Raw genomic sequence first — 17,104 nt, forward strand, 5'->3', positions numbered from 1 at the left:
AAATTGTGATTTCTAGACAGAGAAATTGTATGGCCGAGATAGATTCACGAACGACCTCGCGCTGCGCACGGCTTCAAGGCAAACACAAATGGTTAACTTTCAGTTTGATCTGTAAAGAATGGTCGGGTAGCAATCAACACCGATGGTTCTCCTCGTCGAAAAGTTCTCCGGCCAAATTCGTCGAATCTTTGCCGGTGGGCAAGCCAAATCACAGCCCAAGAAAACTAGATATAAGTTCATCAAAAACGGAAGCGTGCTCTCCGTAGTCCAATCTCAGAAAATTTGGTTCTAATTCCAAGAAGATGACAAAGTTTAAGACTGGAGGGAGTTGTACGACCAATTTTCTTCAATGAACTAGAGCTATATAAAAACCATGAAATACCAATGGAATGTCGATTCTTTTAAGTAAATTCACACAAATCATTTCAGTTATAAACATACTTATAATTATTCATCATTTTAGTAATGATAATCAAGCAAAGCAGCAGATTGTTTAGTACATTACTTATTTAGGTAGTAGTTTTTTGCGCTATATAAATAGCCAAATCCACTACCAAAACACACACATACATGATAGCATCAAATTTGTCGTAAATTTATTCCTCCAAATCCTTAAGAGCCCAGTTGAACTTCTGGCTCTGGCTGTACTGACTAGGGTGGCTGCCACCGTAACCATGACCATGATAATTCGGCGACCCCATACCCATGGCTGAGGACATATGGGCAGATTGTTGCATTCCACTACCATAGCCACCATCATTATGGACCATACTGGTGTTGCTTGAAAAGTTTGCGGAGTCATGGGGCATATGCGGCCCCAGACTACCATAATGTCCGCCATGGCCATGGCCATGACCGCCATAGTGTCCGCCATGGTGTGTGCCACCATGACCCATCATCATGTGATTGTGAGTGGACTGACCATATGGCGTGGTGGAATAGCCCGAAGGCCTTGTCATTTGCATAGAGCCGCCGTGGCTGCTGTCGGAATAGCAATTTTGCTCGTGAGCGTAGGATTGGTGCTTGTTCAACCCAAGTTGAGTTTGGAGAACCATCTTGAATATTGATGCTACTCCTAAAGATGTGAAGTTTTGAGTTTTTGCTTGGTGAGAATGTAATCTTAGCTGAGCTATATTTATAGAGTTTTGGGCATATCACGATTAGAGGATTAATGTATATTATATGGAGTAATAGACTAGAGGATACTAACAAGATAAGAAAGGCATCTCATTCCCATTTCTGATATAGAAGAAATAAAATGGCGCATATTTCAGGGTCATCGACTTTTGTTCTTATGCATTAAAACAAGCACCAAACTTTGTTCCCCAATACTCATCATTGGTAAACCCCAGGAGTCAGGAATAGCAAAATACTAATTTGAGTGGTGCATTTTAATCGAATTGTTACGAAGTAAAGCAAAATCACTACGCTTAATGAAGGACTTTCCAATCTTACTGTTAATGTGATGTGACTTGGTGGCATCAAGAAGATGGAGTTAATTTCTCGGAAGTTTACTTAACTAATAAAAATTTGTTTGGAAAGTCACTCTACTTTATTTTATAACCGAAAAGTTACTCAATTTTATCTTTTCACCACCGTTAACTACTACTCATAATCACCACCGTTAACTGCTGCAGTCATCCACCATCTACTACTCATAATCACCATCATCGTATTAGATTAACTATTTGATTTGAATTTATACTTTTTAATTTTTAGATAAAGATAAATTTTGTACATTCATATATAGAGTAAACAAACAAACTTAATTATTTAGTATTCAGATCTTAATACAATATCTTAATATTTAGATGTGTATTGAGATTTAGACGTTTTAATGTAATTGCACATATTAATATTCATATATGTATTTAGATTCAGATATCTTAATTAATCTTAATAAAAACAAATGAGACCTTAATACTTTTACTATTAATTTTAAAATTTTGTTTTATCCAGATGAATATCTTGAGTTGAATATATAACTCTTGATGAATTTCTTTCCTAAGAAATAATGACCGAAAAAAACGAATTCAACATAATTTCTACATTTTGAATAATTATGAATAGAAGGTGTGAAATTCCAATTCATTAAAGGGGAAGGAACAAAAACAATCAATAGGCAATGAAGATATGGGAAATTTTACTTTTTCGTGGTTTATTTGTTTTTTTTTTTTTTTTTGTTATTTGGATATTTAGATCGATAAGCATATATTACTGTTAGAAAACTGGCAAAACCCGTCCACAGAATACCGACCGAAATCGGTCAAAAAATAGGTAAATTGGTCGAAAAAGTCAAAGAATATATTTCTCACAAAGATTGCGACCACCATCGGTCGAATACCGACCATGGTGTAAATATATTATACATGAATATATTATACAAAGATTGCTATACATCAAACCAAACGACCCCTAATAGTTATTCAAGCCAACTGTCCTTTTAGTTGAAAAGCTTTAGTAATAAAGACAACAAACTGAGCATATAATGTGAAATGCTTAAGAGCTTAATTAACATAATGTAGCAGTTGGAAACTCTCTTGTGAAAGATTAATTTGTTTTCGATTTCTTTATTTCTTTCTTACCAGCAATCTGCTGTCCACAGCCTTGCCTTTTGTGTGGGAGGTGTTTCCTGACTTGTTGCCATCGGTTGTGATTCAAATTGTGAAGTATTCCCCACATGCATCCCTTAGGATTTTCCGGACTAATACTAGGATCTTGATGTTGCAACCTCTTTCCCATATAGTAAAATCTTGTTTACTACTTAATCAGATTAAAATCTTCCTGCTTCCAATACCTGCACCATATGTAAGAAGCCAATTTAGCCAAAACCGATAGATCAACCAAAAGAAAATATAAAAAAAAGGCATTCAGATGTACAAAGCATTCCGCATTTATGCGGAGTCCGGAGAAGAGCCGCACTCCAAGGCAGGGGCGAAGCTATTGGGTCCATCCCATGACCCATGTGAAAGAAGATGAAACTTCCCTTTGGTTTTGTCCAGCCAACAAATTTAGAAGTTCAATTTGGGCAACTAGCTTTTGAAGTGAATATTGATGTTATTGCATACATCAATATGGGCATTCTTCAACTATAAATAGGTGCCTCTACCTTCATTTGTAATCACACCAAAATAAAGAAAAAGAGAGTGATTTACAGAGTAAGAAGCAAAATACTCCGTGAGGAAATATATAGAGAGTTTGAGCGGTATTGTAGTGAGGTGGAAAAATCAAAAAAGGGTTATTTCTTTTGAATATTTAGTAGTCTTGGAGTATTTTACTCGGTACCACAAATTGTAAAATCCTCGCTATAGTAAAATCGTTTGCTTCTCTCGGGCCGTAGTTTTTCCCTTATTCAGAAGTGTTTTTCACGTAAAAATTTTGGTGTCCTTATTTCTCTTATTATTACCGTTAATTACAGTATTTTAGTAATCCGCATTTATTATAGTTGTATACCATGAATATTATTTTTGTGGGGGTTAATTTTTCCAACAACTGGTATCAGAGCACAGGTTCTACTCATTCACAGAAATATTATTTACAGTCAATTTTACTCTGTGACAAAAAAAATGTCAGGAGTAAAGTATGAAGTAACAAGATTCAACGGTAATGATGGTTTCTCCATATGGCAAAGAAGGATGAAGGACTTGCTCATCCAACAAGGGTTGGACGTTGCACTAGATGGAAAAGAGGCAAAGCCGGAAACCATGAAAGACGAGGAATGTGCATACATGGATAAGAAGGCGGCTAGTGCAATCAGACTGCACTTGTCCGATGAAGTACTCAATAATGTCGGGGATGAAAATAATGCATGTGGTATTTGAAAAATACTAGAAAGTCTATACATGTCTTAATCCTTAACAAACAAGTTGTTTTTGAGAAAGCAACTTTATGCTATCCATATGAGCGAAGGTATAAATTTCTTGTCCCATTTTAATATGTTCAATGGATTAATCACGCAGCTAGAAAACCTTGGAGAAATAATCACTGAAGTAGATAAGGATATCATGCTTCTAAACTCGTTGCCATCTTCCTATGATAATTTGGCAACAACCATCCTATATGGTAGAGATACCATCGATTTAAAGGAGGTCACATCAGTCATCCTACTCAATGATAAGATGAGGAAGATGCCCGAAAATCAGGGGCAGACTCTTATCATGGAAAACAGAGGAAAACGTTTTTATAGAGCATCGAGTAGCCATGATAAATCCAAAGCTCGTGAAAAGTCCAGGAACCGGTCAAAGGGTAGAAATTGCTACAGTTGCGGTCAGCCCGATCACTTCAAAAGAGATTGCCCAAAGAAAGGTCGAGGCGAGAGTAGTGGCCAGAAGAATGATGACAACACAACTGCTGCAGTGCACAATGATGATTCGGTGGTTCTCTTCGTTCACGAGGAGGAGGAATGCATGCACTTAACAAGAAAAGAGTCAGAATGTGTGGTTGATACAGCAGCATCCTACTATGACACACCGGTAAGAGAATTCTTCTGTAGGTGCAAAGTAGGAGACTTTGGAATGGTCAAGATGGGAAATACCAGTCACTCCAAGATTGTGGGGATTGGCGACACTTGTATCAAGACAAATGTCGGATGCACATTAGTTTTAAAAGATGTGCGACACGTACCAGATCTGCGAATAAATTTGATTTCAGGGATCGCTCTAGATCGAGACGGGTACGAGAATCACTTCGCCTATAAGAAGTGGATACTCACCAAGGGATCATTCGTGATTGATAAAGGCATTGCTCCCTACACATTGTATAAGACAACCGTTGAGATATGTGAAGATAGATTACATGCGGCTGTAGATGATACGCCTGCAGATTTATGGCACTGGAGATTAGGTGTAACGACCCGACCGGTCGTTTTGAGTATTACAACCCAGTTTCCCCATTTACTGCTCAAAGTGGTCTTTATAGTTGTTGTGTGACTTTCCGGGGCAATTGGTTCGGGTCCGGTGAGGTTTTGGAATGTATTGGAACACTCAGTTCCAAGGTTTAAAGCTTAGTTAAAATAGTGACCGGATGTGGACTTATATGTAAACGACCTCGGAATTTACTTCTGATGATTCTAATAGCTCCGTATGGTGATTTTGGACTTAGGAGTGTGTCCAGAATAGTATTTGGAGGTCCGTAGTGGAATTAGGCTTGAAATGCCGAAAGTTAAATTTTTGGAAAGTTTGACCGGGGGGGGTGACTGGACTTTTTGATATCCGGGTCAGAATCCGATTCTAAAAATTAAAATTGGTCCGTAATGTGAAATGTTACTTGTGCGCAAAATTTGAGGTCAATCGGACGTGAAATGATAGGTTCCAGAGTCGTTTGTAGAAACTAGAAATTTCAAAGTTCATTAGGCTTGAATTGGGGTGTAATTCATGGTTTTAGCGTTGTTTGAGGTGTTTTGAGGGTTCGACTAAGTCCGTATGATATTTTAGGACTTGTTGGTATATTTGGTTGAGGTACCGAGGGGCTCGGGTAAGTTTCGGATGGTTAGCGGGTTGGATTTTGGACTTGGAACTCTACTAGAATTTTTCTGATGCACCATCTGGTTTCCTTCATCGCGTTCGCGAGTGGAGCCTCGCATTCGCGAAGAGAAACTGAGAGGCTGGCAATATTTGCTCTTCGCATTCGCGAAGGGTGGACTGGGTGTTCATCGCGAACGCGAGAGGTGTTACGCATTCGCGAAGAAGAGAGGAAGTAGCTGAGGACCCCAGGCAATTGGTCTACGCGTTCGCGTAGGGGGTGTCGTGTTCGCGTAGTGAGGAGGAACGAAGCATCGCGTTCGCGATTGGTTGAACGCGTTCGCGTAGGAGTTATTGAGGCAGAGGCACTTTGTGCTTTGCGAATGCGAGGGTGATGTCGCGTTCGCGAAGGAGGAATTTGGACATGAACTATTTTGTTCTTCGCGAACGCGAGGCACTGACCGCGTTCGCGAAGAAGAAAAGCCCGGGCAGTGAGTTTAAGTTCTGAAAATGGGACTTCGTCCAATTTTCCATTTTTGACGGATTTGATATCGGGAAGAGGCGATTTTTGGGAGTTTTTCAAGGGAAACAACGGGGTAAGCTATTCTAACTTGGTTTTGGTTAAATTACACAAATCTATTATTGTTTTTATTAACAAATTAGTGTTTTGGGTTGAAAATAGTAGAAATCTTCATAGACTTTAATTGAGGATTTGAAGGTCGAGTTGTGGTCGGATTTGAGTAATTTTGATAAGGTTAGACTCGTGGTTGAATAGGAGTTCGGATTTTGTGAGTTTTATCGGATTCCTAGACGTGGGCCCCACAGGTGATTTTTGGGGCGTAATTTCGGATTTTTGGAAAATATTAATATTTTGATATGGAATTAATTCCTATAATTTTTGTGAGCTGAATTAAATTAATGGTGACTAGATTCGAACCCTTTGGAAGTTGATACGCGCATAATGGAATTTCTGGAGCATTGCTTAGCTTGCTCGACATTGGATTTGGATTGTTCGAGGTAAGTAAGTATTCTAATCTTGGAGTTGAGGGTATGAACCTTGAATATATATATTTTGTGAATTGTTGGGAGGTGATGCACATGCTAGGTGATGGGCGTGTGGGCGTGCACTGTAGAAATTGTCACATAATTGTTTCTGTGAAATTTTGTAGTTAAATGATCTTGGCATTTTTCATACGTTTTATGAGTTAGAGAAATTAAGCTAAAAAGCATATTAAAAATCATGATTGAGGCTATGTACCAGTATTATTGGGACCCACAGAGGTCATATTGCAGTGAATTGTTTTTTTTAAATTGAAAATTCATACTCAGTCATATTCATTTCATTTCATATCATAACTCAATTTTATGACTCTATTTTGATGCATATAAATGTTTTGGGCCGAATGCCCTATTTTACTTAAATGCCCGAGTGGCTTGAGAGGTTTATGACTGAGTGAGGCCGAGGGCCTGATTTGTGAGGATATTTATGGGATCGGGCTGCACGCCGCAGAGTGTTTGATATCGGTCGAGGGCCTGATTGTGAGGATGAGTGTGGATCGGGGCTGCCCGCCTGCAGCTTACTTTATTATTATAGCACGTGAGTTATCCGTGCAAATTATAGCGCTTGGGCTGAAGGAGCCCCTCCGGAGTCTGTACACACCTCCAATGAGCGCAGGTACCTACTGAGTGCGAGTGCCGAGTGACTGGGAGGAATAAGTGATTGTGAGGTATGCCCGAGTGACAAGAGTGATTGTGAGGTTTGCCCGAGTGGCAAGAGTGATTGTGAGGTATGCCCGAGTGGCACAAGTGACTGTGAGGTTTGTCCGAGGGGCTGTATATGAGTGATGTTCTGCCCGAGGGGTTATTTATGATTTTATCACCGAGTTGCATCGCATTGGCATGCACACATGACATTTAGGCATAGATATGTATTTTTTCTCATGTTGTACAACATCACATCATTCATGATTTCTCACACATTTTGACAGATGGGCATAGTAATGCATTTGTTTTACACGGGTCATCCGGAAGGTAAATGAAACATATTATTTATTATTGAAAAGATTTTTGGAGAAATATATTATTTTTAAACTATTCATATTATTCAGAAAACGATTTGGGTTTTCACTGATGTATTTGAAAGAAAGAACTTCTATTTTTGAAATCATTATTTGGATGAGTATTTTATCCCTGAGTTACTTCTGGTATTATTTTCTTTATGTTGTTATGGATTATTGTGGACTATTAGTTTTGGACCCGACCTTGGTGGAAGCTCGTCACTACTTTCAACCTACGGCTAGGTTTGTTACTTACTCAGTACATAGGGTCGGTTGTACTGATACTACACTTCTGCACATTGTGTGCAGATGTTGGCTGATGTTGTTGTTGTGCTCGATGGTTGCGAGACTTGAAGATATACATGCGTTCCTGTTGTAGCTGCCTCTTGTTCAGGGTAGCCTTAGATTTTATAAAAGCTCTGTTTATGTACTATTCAAACAGACTATGTATTTATTTCATTTTTGCTTTGTATACTCTATTCTTAGAAGCTCATAATTTGTACTACCAGTTCTTGGGGAATGTATAAGGTTAAGATAATTATTTACTTAAATTGCTTTAATAATTGTTATTAGAATTGGATAATTGAAAGTTGGCTTACCTAGCCGGTTGGGTTAGGTGCCATCATGACTAGTTGAATTTTGGGTCGTGACAAGGTGGTATCAGAGCTCTAGGTTCATAGGTTCTACAAGTCATGAGCAAGTGTCTAGTAGAGTCTTGCGGATTGGTATGATGACGTCCATACTTATCTTCGAGAGTCTACAGGGCATTTAGGATATATACTTCCCATCTTTGTTTCCTTATCGTGCGAGATTGATTTAGCTTGAAATATAACTCTTTGAATTTCTTCCACGTATTCGTATGCACACATGAGCACTCGGTATCAGCTGTGTATCGTCAGCTTGTGATTTCAGGGATGATGTGCGAGATGTGTATTCTATGTTTTGGTGATGGGCCAATTTGGAAGAATTGAGGCCAGGCTTAGACCGTAGCTTAGGCTCGGTAGCTTCAGTTGTAACCTGTACATTTTGACTCATATGTCCGGTAATATCCCTATAAGTGGAAGTTGTGGCTCGATGAGCGGCGGAATGGCTTTGTGATGAGTATGATTTAAATACGGGATATGTTAAGACAATTTGAATATGACGAGAAGTGTTTCCTTGAAATATAAAGGAAAGGCCATTGGGTGCTTGATTTTCAAATTGATGTGGCGTACAGTCTCCAGTATGAATATTTTGAAGGATCTTTCACATTGTTAAATTTTGGGGTAAAACTAAATTCTCACGTCTGGTTAATGAGTTTGGACTCAGATAGGCTAAGTGATTACATAGTAATTGTGACTGCGAAAGGGTATAACAAGATACCAGATTGAGGCTAAGCAGGTGGATTATCGCCTACAGAGTAATCTACGTAGGAGTATTCCTTATGATGTGAGCAGAGAGTTTCTTTCTGCCGACGGGGTGTATGGGTGGAGATTTGAATCTGAATCTGAATCTGGTGGAGAAAGTTGACTTGTGTGTTAAGAGGATGAATACGAGCTTAGTGGATGATTGAGGTATATTTATGGTTGGCATTGTATGAACTTGGGAAGAAGTTTTGTTGGACTGACTGTGGCATTATGGATGTAAGATTGTATTGGTATTGTGAGTTATGGAATGTTTTAACATATGGCTTTGAGCCAAGTGGGGGAGTCTACTATTGGCCATTTGATTTCATGGTTAGGTGTTAAATTTTATTTTTCTGTCTAAGGCATACTCGTGGGTTAGCTATGACTTACAGAAGTTGAGATCGAGGATGACTCGAATAAGAAAATTCCTGGTTAAGGATCATATTGCACATATGAGTAAATGAAATTCGCGGGATGAGTGAGTTGTTATTGGTGAATGATGTAGTGTACACAGAGTATGAATTTGATATGTGTGTTAAAGTAGCGTTACTTATTTGAGTATTGTGGTGCTAATGGGGCACGTGTCTTGGGGCCCATTTGGGTGATGCAATTAGATTTGAGCAAAGTGGGTGACTCCCGAGAACATTCCAGTGGGTTTGAGAATTATATATAGCAATTGAAATGTTTTCGAACTTGTGTAGGGATAAAATCTGAGATTTGCGGATGGTGCCTGGACTTGCGGAAATTCTATATAACTATGGATTCTACATTTTTGTATAAGGAAGGTAAGAAGAACAATTTCAAATTCACATAAGGTATTCTCAGAGTGTGTGTTATAGTTGTGGTATTTTTGAAGGTGCTTAAGAAGAATACAGTTGCTTATGTGCCGTAGGGCGTTATGGTTCTATGCAAAGGTTTGTAGGGTAAGTTATGGTTAAAAATCGTGGTATTTTAGCCATAAGAAGTATCAATCTGAAGACAAATTCGGAAGGGACTCGGAGAAAATAGGACAACTAGGTAGTAGGTTAGATCAGCATGGTAATGGATATGATCGGTTCTTTGGGTGCTTATGATGTGGGGGTTTTCTACAGGTGCTTTGTGGCAATACACCTGGACTTGGCGACTTGCATGGCTTGGTTATGTGCAAATGGATTCCAAAGTATTCTTGATGGTTTCTACCGGTGTGGAGAACGTGTTGTGTATTGTGATTTCCTCTTGGAAAGAAGCAAGATAAAGGTTTCTAACTAACTGGATATGTAATTTGCTGGTGACCAGAGTTGATAATGATATTCTTGTGCTTTTCACATGATGGCAAGATAGATGTTATGTGTTGTGCGGAAGTTATATTTAGATGTACAAGGTGGCAGTTCAGTCTTGAAGGAAGGTAACGAAGTTTGGGCAGAATGGTCATGAATTCTTAGACAACATGGGCGGTTCCAAATGACTAGATGAATACGATTACTACTTGGTGTAAGCGAAGGGTGCGTATTTCAGAAGGCGCATTGTATTTTGACTTACGGATGTTTAATTTGTATTGCGGTACTCACATGGTTGATAGACTGCTGATATTCAAATTTTGTCAAGTGGTACAGAAGAACTTTCAAAGTATTTCTTGTGGGATGATCGTGTGTGAGAGAGGTGTTAGGAATTCGGGCGGTAGAGATGGAATCAAATATGGTGATTCACGTGTTAAATGGATTTGGAGATTGGGAGTTCCCAGGAGCAGATTGTTTCATTGTTGTGGACTGTGAAGTTGTGGCCGGGGCTAGCCAGATGATGAAATGTGGTATGATTCAGTCATTATGGATTTTCGGAGGGTTTTTTTTATCTATTTGCGGGTAACCCGAGTTGATTTGGGGGTCCATAGGTAGGCCCAATTAAGATGTGTATTCTACACCGAGCCGGAATGGTTGGCTCCATACTGCTATTATTGAGGGATGTGTCATTCGGTTGATGTTGAACTTATTCGTGTTCTCAAATGATCTGTGAGTTACTCCTTTATGCTACGAGGGGCTGTGATTCATTAATTATGTGCACAGATGGTGCAGTTTTATTTGAGCTTTATAGCGAAATTGGAGTGTGATGATTATTTGGGTATTGCATGATCGATAGTGTAATGGTTATGTTCTTTCAGGTTTTGTGTGGCATTTTTTTTGTCATTTGCCTCCCTGTGGTTATTGATTTTGAGTGGGATGGCTCGAGGTACCTATTATGGACCAACGTTTGGATGGAGTCATGCATTGCAGCGGAGTTATGTTAAGGTATGAACCTTGTGTTAGGATCGGGTGATGGTTCTATGGTGTATGATGAATTTTCAGCATTTCGTTGTGGTGGTACTTGTTAATCTGGCGGGGCAGTTCTCTCATTTGAGTCATTTTCCATGACTGGGTATATTTGAATAGTTGCATATTGGTGCACGAATGGCACGAGTTGTGTTTCTGAGTTATATTGGTGCGGTATGTCTGTGGAACAGTTGTGTTTAGTAATATAAGGTCATTAGACCTAGAATGGGTACTATAAGGGTTGATTCGGTATATTCGGGAGTATAATATTGAAAGTCGGCTCAAAAAGCGATTATGGTTCTGGTTGGGACAAGAGAGCTCCGTGACTTATTGATCTAGTAAGTAGTCATGAAATTTCGCATGTTTCTTTTACTATCAACAGTATACGAAGGTTTTGGGATGAGGTTTGGTTCGATATGGGTTTAATACTAGTATTTGGTTGGTTTTGGAGTAGTCATTGTGGTTAGGAATGGTGCTATGAGCATGTGAGTTGTGTAATATGTTAGGTGATTGTGTCCGTGGTTATGGTTATGGTTATGGCTTGATACAGCTTGTTCAGACTCATACAGGTTGTAAATGTAAGATTCGTGTCTTGAAAGAAATTCTAAAGGTTGGAAATTAAATTCCAAGGTTTATGGGCTAAAATTAAATCAATGATTTCAGTTGTATTGTGTTGTCAAGCTCATATGGAATAGGGTGACGTGGGTTCAACCCCGGGTACGTGTGTGGTAAGATGGAACAGTGATTTGATGGCTTGGAAACAACTCTTGGCACGTTCGAGGACGAACATATGTTTAAGTCGAGGAGAATGTAACGACCCGACCGGTCGTTTTGAGTATTACAACCCTGTTTCTCCATTTACTTCTCAAAGTGGGCTTTACAGTTGTTGTGTGACTTGCCAGGACAATTGGTTCGGGTTCGGTGAGGTTTTGGAATGAATTAGAACACTTAGTTCCAAGGTTTAAAGCTTAAGTTAAAATAGTGACCGGATGTCGACTTATGTGTAAACAACTTCGGAATTTAATTCTGATGATTCCAATAGCTCTGTATGGTGATTTTGGACTTAGGAGCATGTCCGAAAAATTATTTGGAGGTCCGTAGTGGAATTAAGCTTGAAATGCCGAAAGTTAAATTTTTGGGAAGTTTGACCGGGGGGTTGACTTTTTGATATCGGGGTCGGAATCCAATTCTGGAAATTGGAATAGGTCCGTAATGTGAAATATGACTTGTGCGTAAAATTTGAGGTCAATCGGACGTGAATTGATAGGTTCCGGAGTCGTTTGTAGAAACTAAAAATTTCAAAGTTCATTAGGCTTGAATTGGGGTGTAATTCATGGTTTTAGCGTTGTTTGAGGTGATTTGAGGGTTCGACTAAGTCCGTATGATATTTTAGGACTTGTTGGTATATTTGGTTGAGGTCCCGAGGGGATCGGGTAAGTTTCGGATGGTTAGCGGGTTGGATTTTGGATTTGGAACTCTGCTACAATTTTTCTGATGCACCGTCTGGTTTCCTTCATCGCGTTCGCGAGTGGAGCCTCGCGTTCGCGAAGAGAAACTGAGAGGCTGGCAATATTTGCTCTTCGCGTTCACAAAGGGTGGACTGGGTGTTCATCGCGAACGCGAGAGGTGTTACGCGTTTGCGAAGAAGAGAGGAAGTAGCTGAGGACCCCAGGCAATTGGTCTACGCGTCTGCGTAAGGGGTGTCGCGTTCGCGTAGTGAGGGGGAATGAAGCATCGCGTTCACGATTGGTTGAACGCGTTCGCGTAGAAGGTATTGAATCAGAGGCACTTTGTGCTTCGCGAACACGAGGGTGATGTCACGTTCGCGAAGGTGGAATTTGGACGGGAACTATTTTGTGCTTCGTGAACGCGAGGCACTGACCGCGTTCGCGAAGAAGAAAAGCCTGAGCAGTGAGATTAAGTTCTGAAAATGGGACTTCATCCCATTTTCCATTTTTGACGGATTTGAGCTCGGGAGGAGGCGATTTTCGGGTGTTTTTCAAGGGAAACAACGGGGTAAGCGATTCTAACTCGGTTTTGATTAAATTACACAAATCTATTATTGTTTTTATCAACAAATTAGTGTTTTGGGTTGAAAATAGTAGAAAACTTCATAGACTTTAATTGAGGATTTGAAGGCCGAGTTATGGTCGGATTTGAGTAATTTTGGTATGGCTGGACTCGTGGTTGAATGGGAGTTCGGATTTTGTGAGTTTTATCAGATTCCGAGACGTGGGCCCCACTGGTGAGTTTTGGGGTGTAATTTCGGATTTTTGGAAAATATTAATATTTTGATACGGAATTAATTCCTATAATTTTTGTGAGCTGAATCAAATTAATTGTGACTAGATTCGAGCCCTTTGGAAGTTGATACGCGTAGAATGGAATTTCTGGAGCATTGCTTAGCTTGCTCGATATTGGATTTCGCTTGTTCGAGCTAAGTAACTCTTCTAATCTTAGAGGTGATGATATGAACCCTGAATATATGTATTTTTTGAATTGTTGGGAGGTGACGCACATGCTAGGTGACAGGCGTGTGGGCGTGCACTATAGAAATTGTGACATAATTATTTTTGTAAAATTTTGTAGTTAAATGATCTTGTCATTTTCCATGCGTTTTATGAGTTAGAGAAATTAAGATGAAAAGCATATTAAAAATCATGATTAAGGCTATGTGCCAGTATTATTAGGACCCACGGAGGTCATATTGCTGTGAATTATTTGTTTTAAATTGAAAATTCATACTCAGTTATATTTATTTCATTGCATATCATAACTCAATTTTATGACTCTATTTTGATGTATATAAATGTTTTGGGCCGAATGCCCTATTTTATTGAAATGCCCGAGTGGCTTGATAGGTTTACGACTGAGTGAGGCTGAGGGTCTGATTTGTGAGGATATTTATGGGATCGGGCTGCACGGCGCAGCATGTTTGATATCGGCCGAGGGCGTGATTGTGAGGATGAGTGTGGATCGGGGCTGCCCGCCTGCAACATACTTTATTATTATAGCACGTGAGTTGTCTGTGCAGCACGTGAGTTGTCCGTGCAGATTATAGCGCTTTGGCTGAAGGAGCCCCTCCGGAGTCTGTACACACCCCCAGTGAGCGCAGGTACCTCCTGAGTGCGAGTGTCGAGTGACAAGTGGCAAGAGTGATTGTGAGGTATGCCCGAGTGGCAAGAGTGATTGTGAGGTATGCCCGAGTGGCACGAGTGACTGTGAGGTTTGCCCGAGGGGCTGTATATGAGTGATGTTCTGCCCGAGGGGCTATTTATGATTTTATCACTGAGTTGCATCGCATTGGAATGCACACATGACATACAGGCATAGAGATGTATTTTTCCTCATGCTGTACAACATCACATCATTCATGATTTCTCACACATTTTGACAGATGGGCATAGTGATGCATCTGTTTTACACGAGTCATCCGGAAGGAAAATGAAATATATTATTTATTATTGAAAATATTTTTGGAGAAATTTATTATTTTCAAACTATTCATATTATTGGCAACTTCGGCAAACGATTTGGGTTTTCACTGATGTATTTGAAAGAAAGAACTACTATTTTTGAAATCATTATTTGAATGAGTATTTTTTCCCTGAGTTGCTTCTGGTATTATTTGCTTTATGTTGTTATGGATTGTTGTGGACTATTGGTTTTGGACCCGACCTTGGTGGAAGATCGTCACTACTTTCAACCTACGGCTAGGTTTGTTACTTACTCAGTACATAGGGTCGGTTGTACTGATACTACACTTCTGCACATTGTGTGCAGATGTTGGATAATGTTGTTGCTGTGCTCGATGGTTGCGGGACTTGAAGATGTACCTGCGTTCCTATTGTAGCTGCCTCTTGTTCAGGGTAGCCTTAGATTTTATAAAAGCTCTGTTTATGTACTATTCAAACAGACTATATATTTATTTCATTTCCTCTTTGTATACTTTATTCTTAGAAGCTCATGATTTATACTACCAGTTCTTGGGGAATGTATAAGGCTAAGATAATTATTTACTTAAATTGCTTTAATAATTGTTATTGGAATTGGATAATTGAAAGTTGGCTTACCTAGCGGGTTGGGTTAGGTGCCATCACGACTAGTTGGATTTTGGGTCGTGACATTGGGCCATATGAGTGAGAAATGGCTGCAGATCCTATCCAAAATTCACTCATCTCATTTGCAAAAGGTACAACTGTGAATTCTTGTGATTATTGTTTATTTGGAAAATAACACAGGGTATCGTTTCAAGCAACTCATGGAAGAAAATCGAATATACTTGATTTAATATATTCTGATGTTTGTGGTCCAATGGATGTAGAATCAATGAGAGGTAACAAATATTTTCTCACATTTATTGATGATGTTTCATGGAAATTGTGGGTTTATTTCTTGAGAACCAAAGACCAGGTATTTCAGAAATTCCATGCTCTGGTGGAAGGGAGACAAGTCAAAAATTAAAGCGTCTCAGGACAGACAATGGAGGAGAGTATACTTCAAAGGAGTTTGAAGACTACTGCTCAAGCCATGGAATCAGACATGAGAAGATAGTTCCTGAAACCCCACAACACAATGGTATAGTTGAAAAGATGAATCGCACCATTGTCGAAAAAGTGAGAAGTATGCTCAAAATGGCAAAAACCTAAGTCATTTTAGGGTGAAGCAGCTCGCACAATATGTTACTTGATTAACAGAAGCCCATCAGTTCCATTGGAGTTTGACATTCCAGAGAAAGTCTGGACCAACAAAGAGATGTCCTACTCCCATCTGAAAGTGTTTGGATGTAAAGCTTTTGCACATATGCCGAAAGAGCAGAGAACGAAGCTGGATGACAAAGCTATTACCTGCATCATCATCGGTTATGGAGCCGAAAGAGCAGAGAACGAAGCTGGATGACAAAGCTATTACCTGCATCATCATCGGTTATGGAGACGAAGAGTTCGGCTACAGATTGTGAGACCCAAAAAAGAAAAAGATCACCAGAAGCAGAGATGTGATCTTCAGAGAAGATGCGGTCGGGATTGATAGTGATCAATCAACAAAGACCAAAAATAATAATGGTACAGTTACTAACTTTGTTACTACTCCTACTGTACTTGTTCGTAATCTTTCCACAGATGAAGAATGGCACACGGAAGGCGTAGATGAAGAGGTTGCTGAGTAGAGGGAGCACCCTAGTCCACAAGAGGAAGAAGGAGAGCAACAACAATAAGAAGAAGGACAACAACCTTTAAGAAGATCTGAAAGAGAGAAGGTAGAGTCCACAAAGTATCCTTCTTCGGAGTATATCCTCGTCACTGATGAGGGGGAGCCAGAGAATTTCAAGGAGTTACTATCTCATCCGGAACAAATCAAGTGGATGGAATTCATGCAAGAAGAGATGAATTCTCTACAACAGAATGATACGTATGAACTGGTTGAACTTCCAAAAGGCAAAAGACCACTCAAGTGCAAAAGGGTCTTTAAGCTCAAGAAAGATGGAAATGGCAAGTTGGTCAGACACAAAGCTCGATTGGTGGTAAAAGGTTTCGAACAAAAGAAAAGTATTGATTTTGATGAAATTTTCTCACATGTTGTCAAAATGACTTCTATTCGAACAATCTTGAGTTTGGAAGCTAGCCTAGATCTTGAAGTGGAGCAGTTGGACGTGAAAACTGCGTTTCTGCATGGAGATTTGGAAGAAGAGATCTATATGGAGCATCCAGAAGGTTTTGAAGTAAAGGAGAAGAAACACATGGTGTACAAGTTGAAAAAGAGTCTTTATAGGCTAAAACAAACATTTAGGTAGTGGTACAAGAAGTTTGACTCATTCATGAGAAGTCAAACGTACACAAAAACTTTTTCAGATCCATGTGTATACTATAAGAAGTTCTCTAACAATAACTTTATCATCTTGTTGTTATATATAGATGACATGC

General features: G+C 39.5%; 1 protein-coding gene across 1 annotated transcript; it reads right to left on the reverse strand.

Annotated features, from left to right (window-relative positions):
* Window positions 1-423: 423 nt before the first annotated feature.
* LOC104098547 (uncharacterized) lies at window positions 424-1,154 on the reverse strand. Its single transcript, XM_009605312.4, has one exon. The coding sequence runs from the start codon at window positions 1,053-1,055 to the stop codon at window positions 597-599; it is 459 nt and encodes a 152-aa protein (XP_009603607.1). The 5' UTR covers window positions 1,056-1,154; the 3' UTR covers window positions 424-596.
* Window positions 1,155-17,104: the final 15,950 nt, after the last annotated feature.

Source organism: Nicotiana tomentosiformis, chromosome 7 (genome assembly GCF_000390325.3).
Source record: "Nicotiana tomentosiformis chromosome 7, ASM39032v3, whole genome shotgun sequence".
NCBI classification, from domain to species: Eukaryota; Viridiplantae; Streptophyta; class Magnoliopsida; order Solanales; family Solanaceae; genus Nicotiana; species Nicotiana tomentosiformis.

Coding starts and splice junctions, on each gene's coding strand:
- LOC104098547 (XM_009605312.4), bottom strand. CDS start 1,055: ATGGTTCTCCAAACTCAACTTGGGTTGAACAAGCACCAATCCTACGCT.